Source organism: Cuculus canorus, chromosome 11 (genome assembly GCF_017976375.1).
Source record: "Cuculus canorus isolate bCucCan1 chromosome 11, bCucCan1.pri, whole genome shotgun sequence".
In the NCBI taxonomy this organism is placed as follows: domain Eukaryota; kingdom Metazoa; phylum Chordata; class Aves; order Cuculiformes; family Cuculidae; genus Cuculus; species Cuculus canorus.
This window is the reverse complement of record NC_071411.1, coordinates 1,083,994-1,108,096: the sequence shown is the minus strand read 5'-3', so window position 1 is coordinate 1,108,096 and position 24,103 is coordinate 1,083,994. Positions and strand designations below refer to the sequence as shown.

General features: G+C 54.2%; 1 protein-coding gene across 4 annotated transcripts in view; it reads left to right on the top strand.

The window, feature by feature from the left end:
* Nucleotides 1-24,103, top strand: part of BSN (bassoon presynaptic cytomatrix protein) — an 86,430-nt gene that overhangs the window by 31,013 nt on the left and 31,314 nt on the right. For 3 of the 4 annotated variants that reach the window (XM_054077084.1, XM_054077085.1, XM_054077083.1), the window contains exon 3: nt 13,428-14,210. In XM_054077084.1, the coding sequence (XP_053933059.1) occupies nt 13,428-14,210 (783 nt within the window). Of the gene's footprint in view, nt 1-2,667; nt 2,794-13,427; nt 14,211-24,103 lie in introns of those variants that run through there. The other variant, XM_054077086.1, reaches the window with a different exon arrangement.

The window sequence follows — 24,103 nt, the reverse complement described above, 5'->3', positions numbered from 1 at the left end:
CTGGCTGGATGGGATTTTCCATGCCCCAAATCCTCCTTCCCTTGCCTCCTCTGTGGCGTCCTCGGTGCAGTCCCTCATGATGACTGTGCCTCCATCCCTCAGTGCACCGTGTCCTGCTGAGCTCCACTGTAGCTCCAAGCTCCATCGTAGTCAGCTAACAAAATTCCTGGAGAAACCAGTACAGCCAGCTCCTGAGGGCTGTCCCAGCACGGTCTGTGAACGGAATCCTCCCAGGTGCACGTCTGAACACTGCCTGTTTAATATGTTCAATGTTTGCATCTTCTGAGCAGCACGAGAACACAAATGACTCTGAGAGTAGCCTGAAGGGCTTGTGGTGCTGGTGGTTGAGAAGATCCACGTGAGCCCACAATCTGTGCTCTTGCAGCCCAGAAACCAACCATGTCCTGGTCTGGATCCAAGGCAGTGGGACCGGCAGGGTGAGGGAGGGGATCCTGCCCCTCTGCTCTGCTCTGGTGAGACCTCACCTGGAGCCCTGTGTCCAGTTCTGGAGTCCTCAGCATAGGAAGGACATGGAGCTGTTGGAGCGAGTCCAGAGGAGGCCACAGAGATGATCCGAGGGCTGGAGCACCTCCTGCATGAGGACAGGCTGAGAGAGTTGGAGTTGTTCAGCCTGGAGAAGGAAAGGCTGCGGGGAGACCTTAGAGCAGCTTCCAGTAGGGAAAGAGGCTCCAGGAAAGGACACGGGACAGTTTTCAGCTGGAAGAGGGGAGATAGAGGTGAGAGATCAGGAAGAAATGTTTTCCTGGGAGGGCGAGGATGCCCTGGCCCAGGTTGCCCAGAGCAGTGGGGGCTGCCCCATCCCTGGAGGGGTTCCAGGCCAGGTTGGATGGGGCTCGGAGCCCCTGATCCAGTGGGAGGTGTCCCTGCCCACGGCAGGAGGTGGAACTGGATGGGCTTTGAGGTCCTTTTTGACCCAAACTGTCCCATGGTTCTATGAAATTAAGATGCAGGCTGAATGATTTCAAGCAGGATCTGGCTGGTCTTGGGGAGCTTATGCTATTGATCCGTTGGCCATCGTTTGGTAACGAACCGGGGTGTCTCAGGATCATGGCATCTGCTCGCTTTCCCTTTGCTGCAGCTATGGATTTGTGTTTTGTAGATTGTGTGGCTGGCTGGAATATAAATAATTCATGGTAGGGAACTTATCGTGTTTATCTGGAATAATTGAGCAATTAAGTCTGTTTAGGTATGTAAAAATATTGTGCAATGGCTTGTCTTTCTTCAGGCCTTAAATTCTACAAGATCATTTATTACATATTTAATCCAGAACAATAAAAAAAGACAGACAGAAAGTACTTTCTGCTGGGATGCATCGATCCCCTCCGATAGGTTCATTTGCTCAAGTTGTTCATTCTAGCGGCTGTGCTTATAAATACATATTGGCCCCGGAGAAATGAGACCTAATTTGGCTCCTTCAGTGTGGAGAAAGCATGAGGCCATAACGCCTGCTCTAGGACTCTAAAAATACTTTGGGTTATGTACATTAGCGCTAGGATTGGCGTTGCTGTTAAACCCTTCTGCCCTGGGTGCTCTCTGCTGGGTCACAGGATCACGACCCTCTCCACCCTGGCTGCTGTGCCCTCGTCAGATGTCGGTGCTGCCAGGTTAATGCAAAGTTTGAGGCATAAAAGGACCTTCAGATGTTTAGTTTAGTCCCTGAGCTGCAGCCATTATCTCCTGTTCCTGTAATGGTCCAGGAGGGCTCCCAAAGGAGCCAGGAGCTCGCGGGCGAGGCTGCAGCGGGGCCTCGCGTAACTGAGGAGATGTGGAGCCAGGCAGCAAATGAAGCGATGTGGAGCCAGGCACGGACAAATGATGGGTTTATCCTGGGTTACCAAGAGGGAGCCGGGCTGCTTTTAAATTAATTTGTTATGTCTGTTTATTGAGAGCAGCTGATGCTCTTTATAGCATTGTAGTGGTGAATTCATAGAGTTGTGGAATCGTTAAGGTTGGAAAAGACCCCTAAGGTCACCCAGTCCAACTGTAAGCGATTGCATCGCTGCTGTGCGTGGTTGCTGCTTTACACCCACAGCGACCCTGTGGCCTCGCGTTCCTCTGCTTTGGGCAGGAGGTGCCGGTGAATGGAAAGTTTTGAGCTCGTGTGCTCCCTCCCAGGCTGTTGGTTTATCTCTGCAGAAGACAATGAGTGAGCAGGACGAGCGGCTCCTGCTACCCAGGCTGGCCCTCGGCTGGTGGCAGCGTACAGAGCAGCAAAAGGCAAAGCAAGCCATTAGGTTTCCTTGACCGAGGGGGCTGGCGTGGAAGCCCCGCGTTGCGGAGCGGGAGGGCACCTGGGGCTGCACTTAGAGCCCATCGGCGTGCAGAGCCGAGGAGTTTAAAACCCGGGGTGAGCTCTTCGCGGTGCTCCCTGCCCCAGCCCAGGGGACAGCATCCTCCGAGCATGTACAGCCGTCCAAACCTTTCATGTGCTCCTGCGGATGGGGAACAAAGGCTGTCTAAACAGGAGCTAGTGAGGCAGCAAATCGCACAAGAAACCCTCTCTAATGAACTGGAAGGACTTGTCCCTTCGCCTGGGGCGGTGGCACTGCCGGCGTGCTTCGCTAGGCAGTGCCTCGCGTTGGCGGGGGGAGCAGAGGAGCCACGCTGGGTCTGCTGCTGCAGAGGGTTCCTCCTGCCCATCCATTTTTGTCCACCAGCAAGGGTGAGTGGTGAGGAAGGAGATGCTCACGCTTCCCGAGGAGCTGGCAGCTCCATCGGCACCCAAGCCCTGGGGAACACTGCTGCGGGAGCACCGTGTGACAGCGGACCAAGGTCAGTGGCAAAGCTGTGCAGTGGGCAAGGGTTTCCTTTTTTGCTTGAACGTTTGCTTCCTCTCTGCGTGGTGGGGCTAAGGATCGTCCAAACAGCAAGGTACGGGAGCTGGAGATGGGCTGGAAAACCCAGAGGGTCTGCAGACCCTTGTGTGGGTCAAAGCCTTCCAAGAGCCCTTGGGGAGAGAAGACGACTTGCATTCGCTTTCCGGGGGGTGCTAACTAGAGAAGGGGACTTGTTTAAGGGAAGCTGGTTAAGCAGTGACTCACAGGATGAAATGGCACCATCATCTTCCACAGCTTGGCTCTCTGGACAAACGCAGCTTCCCATCTGTTGTTTGCGTTGAAGGAGATGAGTTTGGGGGTTGGTTCCTTTTGCTCGCCAGCAAGCGAGCAAGTTGATTATTTTCTGGCAGGCGTTGGCAGGATGATTGCTGACGGCTCTGGTGGCTTCCCCTTCTGGGCAGGAGTACGAAGGGCTGGATTTTATTTGTATTGACATGTTTGAAGATAAAGATGAGCATAAGGTGGCCTTTTTCAGAAGTACCTCGGTGACCAGTTCCCCTGTCAATTAAGTGCCAAAACACTCCTAATTGCACAGTCCCTCTGGAGCCCTGGATTCTCCTCAAATTGCTTTTGATTTGGACCAGGAAGCTCCAGCCCACGCTTGCCTGCGTGTTTGCATCTGCCTCCTCTCCACCTGGATGCACGCATGAATTTTGGTGATGTCTTGACATGCAGCATGGCCACAGACAAAAGGCAGCTCCCGAGCTGCTCCTGATCCTCCAGAGGTGTCTTGGGAGGCTTCATCTCCTGAGGCTGTCTGTTCCCTGGATCAGCCCCTGGCTGGTACGGCACATTGCAGCCTTCCACGGGATGCTGTGCAGGCTTTGCCTTTCATCTGCACGCAGGCTGTTCCAAACAACAGGGGCTGCGTTTCCTATCCTCAGCGTGTGAGCTTTGTGGCAAGCGTTGCTATAAGGGAAACTGGCAATAGTTCTGCTTTAAAAAGCAATCCCAAAATTTCAGGATAAGACATATATTTGTATTTCATAGAATCACGGAATGGTTTGGGTTGGAAGAGACCTCAAAGCCCATCCAATTCCACCCCCTGCCATGGGCAGGGACACCTCCCACTGGATCAGGGGCTCCAAGCCCCATCCAACCTGGCCTGGAACACCTCAGCAATGGGGTAGCCACGACTTTCCTGGGCCAGGGCCTCCCCACTCTCACAGGAAAACATTTCTTCCCAAGATCTCCTCTTAATCTCCCCTCTTCCAGCTTATAAAAATTGTCGTATACTCCAGCAGCCAGTCTGAGATGGGGTGGAACGCCTTCTCCACATGGCACCTTCAGCTTTTTCCATGCATCAGTAGCTCTTCCAGGATTTGCTGAGCTCTCCCTGCTCTCCTGCAGCCGTTCCACCTCCTGCCTTCCCCGCAGCCCCCCGCTCCCGCTCCCGCCGGGGGCTGCCTGCTGGCGCTGCCTCTCCCCTTGGATCGGGAGGCTGCTTTCGTCGCAGGCTGCGTGGCTCTGGCAGGTTTCAACGTGACAATGGAAAAGGCGAGACGTGGCCCTTGGAGCGGCTCCGGAGTGGATGCGGGAGGCGTGGAGGGGAAGGGACGTTTCGCTGACTGGCTGATTTCATGAGGCGATGTTTCTTCATCCGCAGGCAGAGCTGATGCATGGCAGGCACGTAAGGACGCTGAGGCAGGTCACTGGCAGCTCTCGCAGCTGGAGAGAGAGGCCAGGCCGTCGCAGAGCTGCTCCAGGATAAGCCAGTGACACCCATCAGTGCAGCCCTTCCTCATCCAGCCAGTGATCTTGGCATTGAGCCTCACCATTAGCTGATTAACACAGTACCTTCGTTACCCAGTTCCAGCTTTGATTATTTTTATATTCCTCTAGCTCTGGCTGTACTGGTGGCTGCGAAAGGCAGAGGAGGGAGTGTCTCGGTGGCTTTGGAGTGTGTCTGTTGGGAGTTGGCTTCACGAGAGGGGGCTCTGGGGCAGGTTCCTGCTCGGGGCGCTCAGACTCGGAGAGCTTGTGCCGAAGGCTTGCTGTCTTGCTTTTCCCAAATGTGTGGTTTTTTCTGGATTTCCAGTTTTGTAGAATATTGACTACACATGATTTGGGCAAATCGGAGGAAAACCATGCGCCTTTCCTCCTTTCATTTCCCCTGAAATTTATGGTTCGAGTCGATGATCTCAAAGGTCTTTTCCAACCTAATGATTCTATGAACTTGGCTTCTTGTTTCCCAGCTAGCTGTGCGCCGCCTTGCCTCACACCAGAGGAGGAGGATGGGCTGTACAATCTGGACAAAGCTTGTTTACTCCGTCCTGTTCAGCCTTGAGTGGAATTGACCATGCTTGATGCATGGTGCCTTGGGAGCCGTTCTTCCCAGCCTAAAATAATCATTTAAAACAAGTCAGGTGAAGGTTGCTCCTTGCAGGGCCCCGTGGCCGCCTCTGTTAACAGCTAGCAAGGTCAGATAGCTTTGGCTACAGCGAGGTGTTGGAAGTGGGTAGAGCTGGTGAGGAACCATTCCATCTCAAGTCTCCAAAGTCTTAAATATGGTCATTTAGTGCCCTCCTATTCCTTACCATTTGTGTTGTACCATCCTGGGTCACCTTCAAGTGGCCTGAAATAACCAACCCTCAGTAAAGACAGAATTATTCTTCATTATAATCCTAAATTTTGGCTTGAGGAGGTCTCAGATGTTCAATTAAGAAGTCTTTCTGCTTACAGCTCACTTTAGAGCTTCTCCTGCCTACTCTGCAGGCTGAACTCTATACTTAGGATACTTCTAGAGCTGTATTGTCTTGTCTCTGGAGAACAAAACAACCTGCACATTACCAGCCCTCCCCTGCATCTCCTGGTAACAAATCCAAGGGACGGACTGTTTCCACATCGTTTCCTAAAATAGGTGGTGTTAGAATAACTTTAGAAGCTCAAGCTGTCTCTATTGTTTCAGATCATTTTTATCTGGATGCTTTTCTTGGTGTTTTTCTAGAGGAATCTGTAAGCTGTGGCACACAGGGATGCTTTTTTTCCTCCCATAAGTGTCTGTACTGCACCCCTCAGCGAGGAGTCAGGATCTGGCCCGCCATGCACATGTCCATCTCTAGCTCTGGTTGTTTAACTCTGCCCTGGGCACACCCAGCAGGCGCTCTGTCTGTTCCTGACAGGAAATGCCGATTTGGAAGTTTTCATCCCTAAAGATGGAGAGGAGAAGTTTTGGAGCAGACATAGAGGAATTTCTTCACGCTGAGGGTGGGGAGGCCCTGGCCCAGGCTGCCCAGAGCAGTGGGGGCTGCCCCATCCCTGGAGGGGTTCCAGGCCAGGTTGGATGGGGCTCGGAGCCCCTGATCCAGTGGGAGGTGTTGGGACTGGATGGGCTTTGAGGTCCCTTCCAACCCAAACCATTCCATGATTCTAACGGGATTTGCAAAGGTTCCACGCTCGCAGCTGTAGGGACGGCATTGAGATAAGGAGGCACATCTGGCGGTGATGACCTGCAAGTGCTGCAGGTTGCAGACCCATCCACACATGGGGGAGCTGGGAGTAGTGGAGTATAGAGGAATATTCTGGGATGTCACAGGGTTTTGCAGTGGGAAGGGTAAGGCTGATGGTCGTGGGTGTGTAGAGTGCTGCGTGCGGGGGTGGGATGGGTCGGGTGTTGGATGCATTTGTCCCAAGCATCAGTAAAGGCTGCATGGTTCAAACTTTCAAGGCTTTTAAGATCAGTATGGGTACAAAATACCCTATAGATGAAAAGCCTGTGTGCTTTACCTCCCCGAGTCTTCTGCTGAGTCCAACAGCATGTGTATAATTTGCTTTAATGGTTCGAAACATCTGCTGTTAAAAGTGATGCTTAATATATTTGGCTTCCATTTCCAGTCATTAGTTCTTTTTATGCCTTTTTCTGCCTAATTAAGAACCTTTTAGTACCTGATATTGTTTCCTCTGAATGCGCTGCTCTATCGTAATCAAGTCACTTCTTAATCTTCTCTTTGATAAACGAAAAAGATCAACCTCTTTAATTCGCTCATTTCAGACATTTTCTGCATCCCTGGAATCACTCGTACAGATCCGGTCTCCATCTCCTGCAGTGTTTTACTAATCTCCTTAAAATGTCGGTGCGGAACCGTTGAGGGCTCTGGAAGGAGTCCCTCAGTGCTGGGAGCAGAGGCTGAGCCACCTCCTCACTCCTGCCTCCAGCTCCAGGCTTCCCGCGTGGAGCAGGCGCAGGTTTGCCAGGCAGCAGAGGACTCGACTTTGTCGGTGTTTATCGTTTGACCACAACCCATCGTGTGTGAGTGTCAGCTGTGGCGTGATACTTAAGCAGTGGTGAATCCTTCTTGTCTCCCAGGTCAGCCAGGTAACTAGTCTGCAATTATAGAATCATGGAATGGTTTGGGTTGGAAGGGACCTCAAAGCCCATCCAGTCCCACCCCCTGCCATGGGCAGGGACACCTCCCACTGGATCCGGGGCTCTGAGCCCCATCCAACCTGGCCTGGAACCCCTCCGGGGATGGGGCAGCCACTGCTGCTCTGGGCACCCTGGGCCAGGGCCTCCCCACCCTCAGCGTGAAGGATTTCTTCCTAATGCCTAATCTACATCTTCCCCCTTCCAATTCAAAGCCATTCCCTCTCATCCTATCGCTCTTTGCTCTTGGAAAAAGCCCCCCCCCCCGGGTTCCTGGAGCCCCTTTCCGTACTGGAAGCTGCTCTAAGGTCTCCCTGCAGCCTTCTCTTCTCCAGGCTGAACAACCTGAACTCTTCCAGCCCATCCTCACAGTGGTGGTGCTCTGTCCCTGTTTTAACATGCTCATTTTTCATATTTTATAGTGCTTTTCTGTGTCAACAAGTCGTGTGTTACTAGGTCAAAACACCTTTTGGACATCAAGGATATTGCTTTTGTGCATTACTGATATCAAATGTGCAGAGAATGAAATCAGGTTTGTTTGCTGTGACCTATTTTCCCCTAAACCGACGTTGACTGACCTATGTGCTTCTCTGCTGCGCAAGTCCAGCGTTGTCTTTCTGTCTTGGACGGGTGGCTGGCTGGCTATCCCCTTTAAGTCCTACCTTTGCCACCTCGGATATTCAAGCAGGAGACTCTTCCAGCCTTCTAAAATTTCCTCTTGAAAGTGAACATCAGCACGCAGCAGTTTTCTTAGCTCTCTTGGATGCAAAATTATTCAGAACTGCCAAATTTAAATATCTTCTGGTGCTGGTAGATGTTGAATGTTCTTCTCGATTGCTAATAAGTTGGAAATGCTTCATTCTCATAATGATTGCTGTCCTATTCTCCCCAGCTGTTCAGTGACAGTAATTACAGCACGTCCACCGTAGCTGTCTCATTAACAGCTTTGCCATCTCCACCCAGCGATGGACCCGTGTCCTTTCTAGGATGGCCTTTGTCCCTAATGCCCTCCATCAATCCTTCCTACTGCTTCCAAGAGACTTCTTCCTCAAGTTCTTCTGCTTTCGTATAGTTTAAGCACTTCATAGCTTCTCTGTTATCAGAGCTCAGCACGCCCAAGTTATTTGCTGAATTTCTCTTTCTCCTGGTGCCCTCTGTTTTGCACAGCAGCCACCTTCTCTTGTTTGCTCTTGATTGAGGCACCAGTTTGGTTTCAGAGCTATCATCTCCATCCCCATTTTCTTTGTATTTGTCAGTGTTTCCCCCCGCCCCATTCCTGGGGTGAAGGAGATGAGCGTGCTCCGAGCAGCCGGTCTCAGGGCATTCAACAGAGCACAGCTTTACTTCCCTCAATTTTAGGGTGTAACGATGACTTCAGCATTCCCACCAGGCGAGCTGGAACTGGAGTTTTCAATTATTTGAGTTTTTCGGTTCTCACTGCTGATCACTTTCCTGGTTGCCCAGACTGTTAGCAGTGATGAAGCAGCAATAGGATAAAAAAATTCTTTTCCTATTCTTGCCCTTCTTTCTGTACTGTCCTCTGAGCATCTTCCTCCTGCGAGTCCGCAGGTGAGCAGAGGAGCGTTTAGGGGATAGCGGTGCAATCCAAATGAGTAGTCCTCAATTCCATGTATTTCTGTGTCTTATTTGCCCAGTTCTCTGCCAAATTTAAGGGGCTGGATTAGTAAAGATTTACACCTAAGCTTTTCCTTTCTTTTTCTGGGGGGCAGGATCCTTGGCAAGATGACTTGGCCCTTCCTCTTTACTATCTTCCCTCCGGGATCCTCTGAGTCCTCTTTGATCTGTGTAATCCACACTATTTTGTCATCAATTGCATCAATAGAGGCCGGTCAGGCAATTTGTGATAATCCCAACTACATTTACATTTCAAATGCTCGCTCTGGGAGCACATAGCCTTGCTGCATTCCCTGCAGCTTTCTCCTGCTCCTCAGGACAGATGTTCCTCAGTGTTTCCTTACCAAGTCACCAACAGAATTTTGATGGTTTCTATCCGATCTGAAATCCCCCTGGCTTTTTTCTGTCATGGTCACATAAGCCATGTTTATTATGGAAAGTGAGAAAGCTTCAACGATCATGTTCTCCAGTCCTTGAGCTCAGGAAGGTCCTTCTAGGCTCGTCCATGAGCTGTATGTGGGCTGTGTGGCTGTGGGACCTGGTGCTGGTACCTCGCAGTGCCAGGGAAGCAGTTCTCCTGCATAAGCTTTGGTCAGGGGTGAAGCGGGCACCGTGCATGGCATTGGTGTTCAGCAGCAGCACTTGGTTGTTATCAAAGCTGGCACAGTCGAGGGCAGTCAGTTCATGTCCCTCAATATTTTTCTGTGTGTTTGGAAGTTTAGGCAGGAGAAGGGCGAAGTATTTTTCCTGTTCCAGAAAATAAGCTAGATCTCAGAATCGTGGAATCACTGAGGCTGGAAAAGCCCTCTCGGCTCACCCAGTGCAGCCGTCAGCCCAGTCCCACCGCGCCCGCTCACCGAGTCCCCGAGTGCCACAGCCACACGGTTTGTGAACCCCTCCAGGGAGGGAGACTCCACCTCTGCCCTGGGCAGCCTCTGCCAGGGCTTCACCACTCTTCAAGGAAAGATTTCTTTCCTAACATCCAATCTGAACCTCCCCAGGGCAACTCGAGGCCATTTCCTCTCGTCCTGTCACTTGTTCCCTGGGAGAAGAGCCCAGTGCCCACCTGGTTCCAGCCTCCTTTCCAGGAGCTGCGGAGAGGGTTGAGGTCTCCCCTCAGGCTCCTCCAGGCTAAACAGCCCCAGAGCCCTCAGCCGCTCCCAGAGCCCCTGGGCTCCAGACCCTTCCCCAGCTCCGTTCCCTCCTCCAGACGCGCTCCAGCCCCTCAATGCCCTTCTTGGAGTGAGGGCCCAAAACTGAACCCGGGACTGAGGTGTGACCTCCGCAGCGCCGAGTGTAGGGGACGATCCCTTCCCTGCTCTCGCTGGCCGCACGGCGGCTGCCACCGGCCGCGATGCCCTTGGCCTCCTTGGCCCCCGGGGCCGCTGCTGGCTCATGCCCGGCTCCTGGCGGCCAGCGCCCCCGGGGCCTTCTCTGCCGGGCGGCTCTCCGGCCGCTCTTCCCCGGGCCCGGAGCGGCGCGGGGCGGGTGTGACTGGAGGGCAGGACCCGTCCCTCGGCCTCACTGAACCCCGTCCCGCTGCTCTCGGCCCATGGACCCGTCCCGTCCAGGCGCCTCTGCAGAGCCTCTCAACCAGCACAGAGGGTACGGCAGGCCGCCCGTTCCAGGCTACGCTGCAGACCCAAAAGCACAACTGTGGAGTGTGTCCTTTGCTGTGTGCCCTGCGGCTGCGTACCTGTAAAATCTAGATGCAAACAGCCCTACCGCGGGCCTGGGGACATCTCCTCTTCCTCCAATTTCCACCTCACCGGAGGGTCTTAAGGGGCAGGTAAGGAGATTATGTGGAGAAGGAAGATTTGCATTTCTGAGATAGCGGGAACTTTGCAGGGAGAGAGAACCTGAATAGAAAGGATTGGTTCTCCCTTAATCGGAGCTGATGGGGATGACGGGCAAAGCTGATGGGATTTTGGGAGATGCTCTCCTAAAATAGAATAGTGGGAAGAAATTCCAGGGGATGTGAAAGCAAAAACAACACGAGGAGTTCTGGATGTCAGAAGAGAGACAGCGGGACCGTAAGAAATTATAAAAGCTGAAGCGGTGTTTTCAGGCACTAAATATAATGTGGCTTCTTTGGAAAGGCTTGGAAAAACAACCATGTAACGCAAAATTGCCGGGGAAAAATTGAGACTGCTTTTCACTCAGCTCTGAGAGAAATGCTGGAGCTGAGGCTGGTGGGGGTAGTGGCGTGGGAGAGCTGAGCACGCAGAGCAGAGGCTGGGAAGAGCACAGAGCTGGCGTGCAACCAGGCTTGTGAGGGGATGGAAAGAGCCTTGCTGGAGATGAAGAGGCAACACGAAGCGCTCTGCAACCTGATGAGGCGGCTGGGCGCGGGGCAGGGAGCACAAGGGGCGTAGTGGGCACATGGGGGGTTGCTCGTGCACCCCACTTTGATTTCTGTAGAATCATGGGATGGTTTGGTTTGGAAGGGACCTCAAAGCCCATCCAGTCCCACCCCCTGCCATGGGCAAGGACACCTCCCACTGGATCCGGGGCTCCAAGCCCCATCCAGCCTGGCCTGGAACACCTCCGGGGATGGAGCAGCCACCACTGCTCTGGGTACCCTGGGCCAGGGCCTCACCATTTTCATCCATCCTTCCTGGTTGATCTCAATTTCCTCTTTTGTAGAAATGTATTATTGGATGGCGGAGCTCCCAGAGAGCCCTCCTGGGAAGGGACCTGTAAGGGGGTTGTTGAGATGCATCTGCCTCCTCTCTCAGGGACTCGCTGTCCTGTCCCATCACAAGACCTGCCAAAACACCCAACTGCATCTCTGCAGGCAGCTCCTCTGAGCAGAAAAAGCTTAAACCGTGCCTGTGGTTTGAGCACAGGGGGGAGATCCCTGTGGTCAGGTTATGGACCAGCTGTGCAGCACCAGGGCTTCCAGCTGCAGAGCCTGGAGACGCGGGGCTGGCGAGGCGGTGGGTAAAGTCTCTGCAGCGGGGATTAAGGCGAGCCTTAGAGGTGATCTGTAATGCTGGGATGCAGAGACAGCTGCTGAAATAAAAGGCAGGAATATCCACATCTCGTGCGGTGCGTGCTGGCCCGCAGGACGTGCAGGTGCTGCGCGGCTGGGTCCTCTTTTCCTGATGCTGCTCTGATTTTGAGGCATGCTCTGGTCCTTTTTGCCCCCTTAGCTCCGTGTCTCAGAGAAGCCTTTAGCAGGCAGACCCAGTTGTCCTGCTGACTGTGCTGTACGTTAATATTTGCACAGCCTGAGCATCCGGGGATTTCTCGTATGGGAAGGCTCGCAGCTTTCATACAGCCTCTTTAATTAACTTAATTCAGACGTTAGCATGTCACGGGGGGCGTCTCAAGGGGGGAAGTCTTTCATTTATCACCACTTAGCGAGGGAGTGCTGTATTTTTCATTTCCATCCAGAAGTTCATCGTGGTGAGAATGAATATTAACCACATACTCCCTGGTCAGCGCTCTGCCTGCTCAGCAGTGAGGACGAGGACCCAGTCCCCACTCCTCCGTATGGGGTGTAGCACCCGATTGGGGTGGGATATCACAATCACCACGCCAACACAAACAGGCTGAGAGAGTTTGGGTTGTTCAGCCTGGAGCAGAGAAGGCTATGGGGAGACCTTAGAGCAGTTTCCAGTATGGAAAGGGGCTGCAGGAAAGCTGGGGGGAGACTCTTGATCAGGGAGTGCAGGGACAGGATGAGGAGAGCAGTTTGAAGCTGAAAGAGGGGAGATTGATATGAGATCTTAGGCAGAAATGTTCTCCTGTTCAGGTGGGGAGGCCCTGGCCCAGGGTGCCCAGAGCAGTGGGGGCTGCCCCATCCCTGGAGGGGTTCCAGGCCAGGCTGGATGGCGCTCGGAGCCCCTGATCCAGTGGGAGGTGTCCCTGCCCATGGCAGGGGTGGCACTGGGTGGCCTTGGAGGTCCCTTCTAACCCAAACCTTTCCACGATTCTATGAATTACAGAGAATCCATCTCTGCTGGCCACGGGGAAGCATTATTGGTGTCTCGGTGGCTTATGCCCTGCAGGTTTGTGCAGCAGCGGGCAGCGTGCGGACACTGGGGAGCTTTGCCCTTGCACACATGCTTTATAGCAGCATCCTCTGCAGAGCTGCGCTGGACGTCCTGCTCCTGCCTGAGGGGCCCTGGCTGTTTTCTGTGCTAGCTCTGGTCACCATGGAATTGGGAAAAAAAGGGCTTTAGGGAGCAGTGGGGCTAGGAGCTCTCAGAAAGGTCCCTGTCCCTTGGGAGAAGCACAAGATGCACTGCCTGCAGGGAGAGCCTCGTGGCTAGCAAGAGTGTTGTGGCAGAAGCCTTGGAAGCAAACCAGTGTTAATTAAAGCTTGCTTTTGCACCGGCACGTTGTGCTGTGGGTACCGGTGACGGGCGGACGGGGTCTGCTCGCCCTGACTGCAAGGTGCTTTTCTGAAGAACGTGGTACCGTAAAGGTTTTTGGGCGTTGATGCCCTGTTCCTGTAGCGACATGGGGTTTATTTAGGGGAACTTCGGGGTGCACTGGGGCTCCTTGTTGGCAGCTGTAGCCTGCCTGCCGCTCACCACCCGTGTCCTCTCCATGTCTTGCAGGTGAAGGAATGGTTGTGCTTGAACTGCCAGATGCAGCGGGCGCTGGGGATGGACATGACCACCGCTCCTCGCTCCAAAAGCCAGCAGCAGCTTCACTCGCCTTCGCCATCCCCCTCCCAGTCCCCGGCCAAGCACCCGCCGCCCCAGGGAGCAGATAAGTCCCCGCCAGCCACCCGCACACTGCCGTCCGAGCCACCCAAACCTCACCCCCCCACGCTGCAGAAGGAACCACACGGCCAAGGCCAGCCAAAACCTCAGGAGGCGGCCAGGTCCTCCCCGCAGCATCAGCAAGCCAAGCCTTCCTCCTCCGAGCCGAGAAAGACAGCGGGAGACACGGGGGTGAAGCCTCCCACCCCGGCCCCCAGCACTGGAGCACAAGAACAAGCCCAGGAGGGGCTGACGGGGAAACTCTTTGGCTTCGGGGCGTCCCTCCTGACGCAGGCGAGCACGCTTATGTCCGTCCAGCCAGAGGCCACTGCTCCAAGCCAGCCGTCTCCTGGCAAAGTGCCTCCAAAAATCGTCTTCAGCGATGCCAGCAAAGAAGCTGGTCCCAAAGCCCCCGGGGCGCAGGGCCGGGCTGGTGCCGCGCCGGCTGTGAAGCCGGGCAAGCCGGAACAGGGAGTCAAGCCAAAGGAAGTGCCGAAAGCAAAGGTCTCGTGCCCCCTCTGCAAGGCGGAGATCAATGTGGGCTCCGGCGAGCCCCCCAACTACAACACCTGCACAAGCTGCCACCAGCAGGTCTGCAACATGTGTGGCTTCAACCCTACGCCTCACCTGGTGGAGGTAAGGTGGGCAGGGGCAGGCACCTTCTGATCCAAGGGCGGGCGCTCTCTTCTCATTGGAAACGGGGTAGAGATGGTGTGCTCTTCTTCAAAGGTTTGAAAAAGCCTGTAAGAAACTGCTGAAGCCAAGTGCCCCCTTGGGGAAGCCTCAAGGCTGGAGGCCGTGGTCCTCCAGCTCTTGACAAAGACGTGGGTTTCATATGTGTGCACTGATTTCACACTGGTTTCACGCAAGGAGCAGAGCGAGGGGTGGCCGTTGTGCAGGGCACCCCTTGCTCCCAAAGGTGTCCAAGGGGGTGGGAATAGGAAAAGCACATGTGGTGCCAGAGGCACCAACAAGCATCCTCCTCCTGGTGCTGGGGCTGGACACTGTGGCCAGGCTTGGGAGGAGGCTGGTGACACATGTCGTGCACGTCCTGCATGCTCAGATGGTGAGCAGGCAAGGAAAATGGTACCGGGCGGGAAGGTGGTAGAACCTTAGCAAGAAGATTTCTTATTACATGAGGACATGCAATGTTCCATTGGAGTTTGCTGCCCTCTCCAGATAGCAAGGGCCTTGTGCCGTGTTGTGTGGGGCAGAGCAGGGGAGTGGGCCGGGCAGAGGGTGGATGTGGAGGTTTCTGTGGTGCAATATGAATTGGCGGGGGATCGTGCAGCCTGCTGAGATGGAGTGCAAGCAGAGGAGAAAGAGGTTGAGGTGGTCCAAAGTCCTCCCAGTCTCACCAACTATAGTCTAGGAAGTCTCTGCATTGTTGTGATGCCCACCCAGATCATCTTCTCAAGCACTAAAAAGGCATCTTAGCTAACTCTAGCCGTCAATGTGTGAATGTTGGAGATCGGTGCAAATGGGGCTCACTGGAGCATCTTGTTCTCTCCTCCGCCCTTGCTAGCTGGGAAGGGAGATCTTCCAGACCCATGGAGAAGACTGCAGTTGAAGTCTAGACCCTCACTTCTCCTCTACAGGAGGTTTGAAACTGTAAGAGAGGATGCCCAGGGCTTACTTTTGGACGTGCTGCATCTCACAGCCAGTAAGATGCAAACCCAATATCATCAGCACATGGAAAAGTTAATGGGAACTTTAAATGACCAGCATTCAGATTGCTAATCTTGGCTCTGTTCCTTGGCGGGTAATTACATTTGATGTCCCTAGCTCCTCCCTGCAGTTTCAATTACACCCAGTAATTTCTTCTCTTCCTGGAGCTGCTGCTCTTCATGGTCACGTTCACGGTGGAGGATTGCTGCCCCCCCCGGGGCGGTGCGCGGTGTGCGTGTGGAGGTGTAAACCTGTCAGATGGACACCTCTGTGCACCTAATGCTGTTTTCAACCAAAACGCTCCGCTCGCTGCTCCTGCCACCGCTTCCTTCCTAACCTGAGGGCTTGAGTGAGAAGAGAAGGTGTCTAGGTGTCGTGTCCTGGGCAGGGCTGAAGCCCTGTCTTGGTGTGCTCTTGGGCAATGATGTGTTTGCAGGCTTCAGAAAGCTCATGGGTTGATGAAACACCTTTAATGTTCTGCCCTCAGCACCTGCCTGTTAATTAATTATTTAGAGAATTAATTTGGGGTCAGGTTGTACCCGATAACATCGTGCTCTCTGCAGGTACTACGGAAAGGTGACCTCTCCCTGGCGCTTGTCTCCAGGGTCACTAGCTGACACCTGGGATTAGATTTCAGATTGTGAAGGCTGGGCTCTGTCCTGGCTTCCTTGGCTCTTGAGTGAAAACCTTCAGATCTCCTTGGCAAACCTGCCCTCGGACCTGTGTCCCTCTTAGGGTTTCTTGCTGCTATGTGTCCAAGGCCAGATGAGATGGGGCTTGGAGCCCTTGATCCAGCGGGAGGTGTTCCTGCCCATGGCAGGGGTTGGAACTGAGTGGGCTTTGAGGTCCCTTCCAACCCAAACCATTCCATGAAAGCTCTGGACTGCTCGCAGGAGGTGTTGCTATCTGACAATCACCGTTATGAAATGGGGAGAAGGAAACTAAGAGTGAAATGCAGAAAGTGCGGAAGGCTTTTGCCCCTCTCTGCAGCCCCCTAAAACTTCTGATTTCCGTGGAAAGATGCGCTATTATTTACCCATGGTATTTTCATCCCCATCCCACTCCTGATCTAAAGATGGAGTCGGAGGCTCTGGGTCCCTGCCGTTCCCTCCCACCCCCTGCAGCTGCCTAGGGAGGTATCCAAGGAGCTGCCTTCTCCCCAGCCGGGTGCACTCAAACCCAGCAAAAGAGAAGAAAACACTAAAATTGCTTTTTTCCTGACTCTCTGAGCTGCATTGTGCCAAGCCACCAAGGGAAGAGGGGGGATTTGCACTTTCCAGACTGCCTTTGCTACCATGAGCTGAGTGCTCGTGCAGTCTAGTCCAGCTGAAGGTTGCTCCAAGAGCATCCCACCTGTGAGCAGCTGGTAGTGCCTCCAAGCCTCGAGGTCCCAGGAGATCCACCAGCAGGGCTGGCTTTTCTTTGGCCCTGGTTCCCAGAGAGTTTCTGAGCATAGTCAGGAGATGATGATGAGGACTGGGAGCCTAGGACGCTTGGAGAGTTTAGGTACAAGTGTGGCATTTTGGCAGCGCATCGCAGGGGAAGCGCATGGGCTGTGGTGGCCCATGGGCTCTGGAGATTGTAGATGACCAGCAGAGAGAGAAGGCCCAAAAGCATGCCTGATCTCCACTGCTCTTGCTTGCTTGCGGTGATACGTGTTACCCAGCTTTAAATAAGTTGTTTATGTGAATTAGCAGAAGCACAGGTGCCAGGAGCTTCCTCCCACCTCCTCACACCTCCTCCAGGAGCCAGCTCCTGGGAACAGCACCATCAGCTGTTCCCACCAGGCAGAGCTGGTGCTTTGGGGCTCTCCCAAATTCCCTGCAGCCTCAGGCTGGTGACATGCAGGCAGGAATGAGTTTTCCATTGCAGGAAGGCCAAGCGCTGGGCCATTTCTCTGGGGATTTAAGAAATCACGCCTGTTTACAGCGGAGTCCAAGGCAGCGAGTGATCCAGCAAGAGCTGTCGTGGAGCGTGATTGCCCTGCACTGCTCTCCTGGTAACCCTGACTGAACCCAATTGACTCCAGGGGTTTTGTATTAGGGAACAAATGAACTATGCATGTTGTTTTACTAAATAAGCATGGCAGGATGCCCCTTTGCCTAATTAACCAGCCTGAAATTGGAGCTGTGATGAGTTTGGTTGAAGAGCACTGCAGATTCCTGGGTGCCAGGCTGTGACCTCCAGCAGGTGCCTCGCCCTCAGGAGGGTCCTCTTGCTGGTTTGTGGTACCTGCCACGCAGCATCCCCATCCTAAAACTTCATTTGTTTCCTTGCTTTGCTCACATGTAACAAAAAGCATCGTTTTTTTTAATGCTTGTGTTGTTGCTAGTGTGTTGCTGCTCCTCCTGTGTGGCCTCACCAGTGAGGGCTGTCTCGTTCCTCTTGTGCAGATAATATTATATTCCATCTAATAGAGGAGGCCACGGAGATGATCAAAGGGCTGGAGCACCTCCCATGTGAGGACAGGCTGAGAGTTGCGGTCATTCAGTCTGGAGAAGAGAAGGCTCCGTGGAGACCTTAGAGCAGCTTCGAGTGATGAAAGGGGCTCCAGGAAAGCTGGGAAGGGGCTCTGGATCAAGGAGTGCAGGGACAGGACGAGGGGAATGGTTTTGAGCTGAAAGAGGGGAGATTGAGATGAGATCTTGGGAAGAAATGTTCTCCTGCAAGGTTGGGGAGGCCCTGGCCCAGGTTGCCCAGAGCAGTGGTGCTGCCCCATCCCTGGAGGTGTTCCAGGCCAGGCTGGATGGGGCTTGGAGCCCCTGATCCAGTGGGAGGTGTCCCTGCCCATGGCAGCGGGTGGAAGTGGATGGGCTTTGAGTTCCTTTCCAACCCAACCCTTTCCATGATCCTATGACTCTGTGACTCTGGATGCGATATCACAAGTCAATGAGCTGCAGGAGCGCGGTTTGCTTGAGTCCTTCATAGGACACGTTCCCCTTCTGCCACTCCCCGTGCACCTGCAGCCAGGTACAAACAAGCCTGTTCGGATGTATTTCTTGCAAAGAGCTTATGAATCACCGTATCGGCTCCTTTCCAGAAAGCTCTGGGCTTATCTCCCCATCTCACTTCAAGACCTCCCACTGGGTGAAATTCGGCCCCGAACAGAGCAGCTCCCCAGGGGCTGATGCTGCCTGGCTCCGGTGCGAGGTGCTGGTGCCAGGGATGGGACCGAGCCTGCCCTACTTGCAGGAGCAACTGCGGTGGCTCCAGGGCTTGGCTGCAGGGAGGGACACCAGTGAAAAAGGGACTTCATTTCGATGGGAAAAACCTCCTCTGTGTGTGCAGAGCTGGGTGCCGCTGCCGGCAGCCGCAGGAGGGGCTGGAGAAAGGGTTTGCGCTGAAATTGTTGGGTGTTGGCACCTTTATGGAATGGGGAGGAGTGCTGGGAGCCCCCCACTGTATTTGACCAGGTATGCAGTGCCTCCCTGCCCCCTTCCCAAGGGTCTGTGCTCACACTGGGAATGCAATTAGCCAGGAGAATCCTGGCCAAAGAAGATTAGGTGGGTTGAGTGCCTCCAGCTCAGGGCTGTCCCAGGCTGGCATCTGGGGCCGTGCATGGCTCCCAGGCAGCTCTTTCCAGGGGGAAAGCAGGATATAGGTGGAAAACCCTTCCTCTTCAGAGCGCAGACAGTGGCCGTGTTGGGGATCTGGCAGCTCGCCACTCTGGAGAGCCCCATGTCCTTCCTCTGAGTGATGCTCTACTTCCCAAGTGGAAGGGAAGGGGACAGGGCAGGTGGGTGACCAGCAGGGACAGGCGCTTACGTTTGCAGGTGTCATTTCTCCAAAGGAACCCGGGTCCTGTTGTTCCTCCTGGGCTCTGAGGGCCCAAGGCTCCCAATGGACACGCTCTGCAGCCTCGATGGAGCAGCTGGTGTCAGTCACCGTGTTAGGGCTGTTTCCCCTGGAATCGGATGTCCTACGATGACAGCGTGGCAGGATCTGCGGACTTGGCTGGGGCTGGGACAGACAGGGCCCTCTCTGGAGACGGGACAGGGAGTGAGGCGTCCTGCTGAAGGGCGGGCAGGGCTTAGACCTATCTGTCTTCCTGCAGAGGAAGAGAGAGCCAGAGAAATGGGACACAGAGCGCAGCGATTGCTGAGTTCCTCCTGATTTTTTCTGTAGAAATCATGGTTTTTAAAAAATATCCCAGCCCCGGGGGTATAAAAATTCAGGTCAGTCATGTAAACTTAAGTCAAACCGAGTATGCTGCATATGACTGTGAGATGAAGTTGACTTCACCAGCAAGAGCTCTCAAATCCCTTTACGGATTGGTAATTAACAGCTCGCTGTGACTCAGGAGTTCTCGGTGCTGCTTAACCCACTGTAATTAAACTGGCTGCTGGGCTGGGTGATGCTGGGCGATGCTAGGCTCCCACCAGCTCCTCCTGACGTGGGGCTGGGGACTAGGGGTGATGGGTGGCCCCGCAGACCAACCTGGGCTGAGTAGAGTCCCCTCAGATTGGTGGTGTGTGGCATCCAAGGGTGTCCCACCCATGCAGCCCCTCTTTCTGTGCCTGCTTTTCTGCTGACGTTTCTGCAGAACCCCATTAGATCACAGAATCACAGAATGGTTTGGGAACCCATCCAGTCCCACCCCTCCCACTGGATCAGGGGCTCCGAGTCCCATCCAACCTGGCCTGGAACCCCTCCAGGGATGGGGCAGCCACCACTGCTCTGGGCAACCTGGGCCAGGGTTCTCCTCACCCTCACAGGAGAACATTTCTTCCTAAGGTCTCATCTCAATCTCCCCTCTTTCAGCTTCAAACCATTTCCCTCGCCCTGTCCCTGCCCTCTCGGATCAAGAGTCCCTCCCCAGCTCTTCTGCAGGCCTCTTTAGGCACTGGAAGGCAATCTGAGTCTCACTAGTTTGATGATGCACAGCACCCACGGGTATCCCACCCATGCAATCCCTCTTTCTGTGGCTGTTTTTGTGCTGTTTTTTCTGCAGAGCCTTATTAGATGCTACCTCCGTGTCTGCTGCAGACTCTTGGTCCTGTCTTTGGAGGTCCTAGGACCACTCCAGATGCTGGGCTTTGCCTTGCTGAGCCTGCTCTCAGCTTCTGGCCACTTGGAAAATTATCTTAACAACCGCTGTTCCTTTCTTTAATCAGAGTAAAACCCCCAGAGGTCCAGATTCCTTTCCTCCTTTAGATGCAATTATATTATTAGCGGACAAATGTCAGCCGCATGTGAACCCTGCTGATGAATGCTTCGGAGGGCGCCGCTGCCCGTGCCTGCAGATTGTTTTCAATGGTTCATAAAACCAAACTATATCTTCAGAGGGGTGACAGAGGCTAAGCAAGGTAAGGGATTTCTGCCTTCCTGGCTTCTAAATGAAGATGTATTTGAAGTGAATGATGCTTTCCCGATGCCAGGCTGGTTTTCCAGAGCATATTTGCTGAGCCCTAGGACTTGGAGCCGCTGCATGTTGTGATGCTGTGCTCCTGCGCTAGCAAGCTGCCTGGGCCACCAGTGCCAAGGTGTCCTCCAGAGCCTTCCTGCCGGGAAGGCCAGTGGGGACAGGCAAGAACAAAGCCCAAGTGGGCAGCGCAAATATTCAGGCGTAAAACAGGGAGCCTTTTGGCTTTTGGGGTGCTGGCATTGCTGCTGTGGGGCAGCCCGCAGTGCTGGAGGTCAGGTGGGGACCAGGGGCGATGTGATACCTGAGCCTCTGCTGTAGATGTTCTTCTCAACAGCCCATGGAGTGCGGGCAGCTGCTGTGTTGGCTCTTGGAGCCATCACCTGCTGCTGTGGGTGGCTGCCTGTGCCACTGCCTCGGTCCCTTGGCATCCCTGTGCCCGCTGCCGCTCAGCGTGGCAGCCTGCTCCCAACGGCAGCCGGGGTGAGCGAGACCCACGGGGCCAGCGTCCTCCAAGAGGGTGCTGTGGGCAAACCTGCGAGACCCGATGCCTTGCCATGCATCATAGCGGCACCGCTCGCTGCCGTTTGTGGCAAAAAAACACCCATTGCCGCTGCCGAGGGGAGCGATGTGGCAGGGTGGGCACGAGGCCCTGGGGGAGCAGGGGGCTGTGCTGGCTCTGGTGAGCCGGGGCACCAACCGCGGCCGGCAGAAAGGAGACTCTGCCAGGTCCTGCCACAGCTGGGGCTGGGAATGCCGAGAGCAGCTGGTATCACCCCATTAGGTAGCAGCATAGATTTAGTTCTGCTTTAATTGATGGTGAAACTTCATCTGTCCAGTATTGATTGTGGTGCTTCCTGGAAAGTGCCGAGGAATAGTTTAAGGAAAGGCTTTTTGCCCATGGATGGGTCTTCATGCCTGCTGCTGCTCCCTGCTAAGCGTGGAGTGCTTTTCCCAGCGGACACTTATCTCGGCAGGTGTTGCAGACCTGCTGCTGAGGGGTGATGGTCTTCTGTCCATGACTCTTCCGTGGCACAGACTCATCCTTCAGCAACCCGCCTTAGCCGTCCTCGAGTAGACAGAGGGGACTGCAACCTTGCAGCAGGGACGCAGAAACGGATGTACAGGGTTATCGCGGCGAGAGGATTTGATATTCTCCTGAGTCGGGTGCCATGAATATTAAGATTCACTAACCTGGGAAGGGCCTGAGTAACTTTCCATCTCCCGACTGAGGTTTCACAGCTCGGAGCCGCTCTGGGGAAGGCTGGAAGAAGATCAATAACTGCCCTGATGTGCCTTGTTAGGGACTTTCTTGACCTTGGGGAGCTTTGAAAAGAGTTACTGTAGCGCACGTGAAAGGTCGAAGGACACAAAAATAGGCAAAGTGGAAGCACAGAGAGGAAGCAGAATGAGCTAAAGCTGCCGTAGTGTTTTATGGATGTCAGAAAGGTTTTTATATAAGTGCCGGAGAGTGGAAACCCCTAGTTTATTCACAGAATTCAGGTGTACCTGGTTCTACCACAGGATTTTCTGCCTTTGTTTAAGTCGGACCCGGCAGCTGTGCTGGTGGCGTGTTCCCGGAGCCCTGTGCCTCTCTGCTCGTTTGGGCAGCATCACAGAGGAGTCCTGGGGGCTTCCAGCAGGGTGGAAACAGCTCGGATCCTCAGTCTTGCTCCTGCTGTGTCTTGTATTGAATGCTGAGTGGGTAAAAAAGCTGAGGAGCAGTCCCCAGCGCAGGGACTGGCACCCAGCATCAGTCGGTCATCGCCTTCTCTGCCCTGGGAGAGGTGGTGGTGGGGTCAGAGGGGTCTGCACTGGGGATGCTCGGTGGCCTCCAAACACGGTGTGTAGGAGTACGGACTCCTCCCGCTTTAGGGATCGCGTCTGTGATGCTCAGCTTGGCGAGATGACTTGTTGGGGCCTGGCAGGATGTGGTAGGGCAGCCCAGGGCTCCGAGTCTTACACCCAGGCTGCCCCTGTGGGGTGTGTGAGCTCCTACGGCACGAGACCTCTCCCCTGCCCACAGAAGGGGCTGCTGCTGCAGCCTGGAAAGGTCTCGCCATGGCAGACGCAGCTCTTATGCAGACAAGAAGCCTGTGAAGGGGGTTGTGTTGGAGGACTGTGTTGGAGCAGTGTGCCCTGAGCAGCGCTGTGGGGACTGATGATGGAGGCACGCGGTCCCCAGGCAGGTGCCAGCACCAGGCTTTGCCGCTGGTTGGTCCGTGTAAATCAGAGTCTTGGCCTGAAAGTGTGATGAGCAGAGAGGGAAGCAGCTCTTGTCGTTGGAGATGGTGAGGGGGTTTGGCTGTGCAGCTCCTGTTCCCACCCCCGGGAGCAGGCACAGATTATCCTGATGTGCTCACAGGCCATTATGCAACCTGGAGCTTTCTTCTTTCTGTTTTTTTCCATAATGTGCCATGTTAGTACTTTATTTGGGAACATGTTGGGACACTTAATGGAGCGTTTAATTAGCTTTGTAACACTGGATTTCTGAGTGGGTTGGGAAGGAGGCAGCTTTAGGGCCGAGCTGCAGAGGAGATGCTTGGTTTTCCAGCTGTGATGGGAGCATCCTGGACTGGATGTATTGGTGTTGATCCAACTTGCAGAGCAGCATCGTTTCTCCTAGTGAGCCCAGTGACGTTTTGCAGTCGTCTCCCACAGGCTTTAGCATCTGTGAAGGTCCGTGGAAGAAAAGTCAGAGAGAGGAGAGGGGCTGCTGACAGTGAAGCGTGTGCATGAGCTGGGGAAGAAGCCGAGCGTGATGCTCATGACAAAATTACCAGCTGGTTGCACGTATGTTGGGCATCCTTAGCTCAGACCAAGCTCTCATGTTGACTCCCACATCGAAACCGCTGTTGGTAAAGCCCAAGGGCAAGGCAAGCCCGCGTGGGCCACGCAGCCTTGGGGTGCTGCAGGCACATTGATACCGTGCTGCTGAAGAAAGACCAAACCTTCATCAGCCACGTGCATATCAGTGAAGGTTGCGTCCTTCTCCAAGGGCCAGCAGGACCCGAAAGACAGTTTTGTGGTATCTACAACTCAACCACTGTGGTCTTTCACCCTGGTTTCATGATGTTTCACATACTGTGTAGTTCAGCATTTGGTCCTTGCCATGTGCTGGGATGCCCTATTTTCCTGACGACACGTGTGCTGGGGTGAGCCATGCGAGGTGAGGACTATAAGAATTCATGTCCTGAGAAGAACATTGAGTTTTCAAGGAAACGCTGCCGGGCAAAGGGAGAAAATCTATGTGAAGAAAAGGGATTATCAGTGCGGTTAGGAGTGAGTGCTCAGGAGCCAAGCAGCTTTCTCTGTTCGGTGGCGTTACTGAAGGGTCACAGCCCGATCCCCAACAGAGCGGTGGCACTCGGGGGGAGCTGTTGACGTTTTTGAGGGCAGAGAGGCCCTGCGGAGGGGTCTGGACAAACTGGAGAGCTGGGTGGTCACCAACCGCGTGGAATTTAATGAGACCGAGGGACCGGTTTTGCTCCTGGGACAC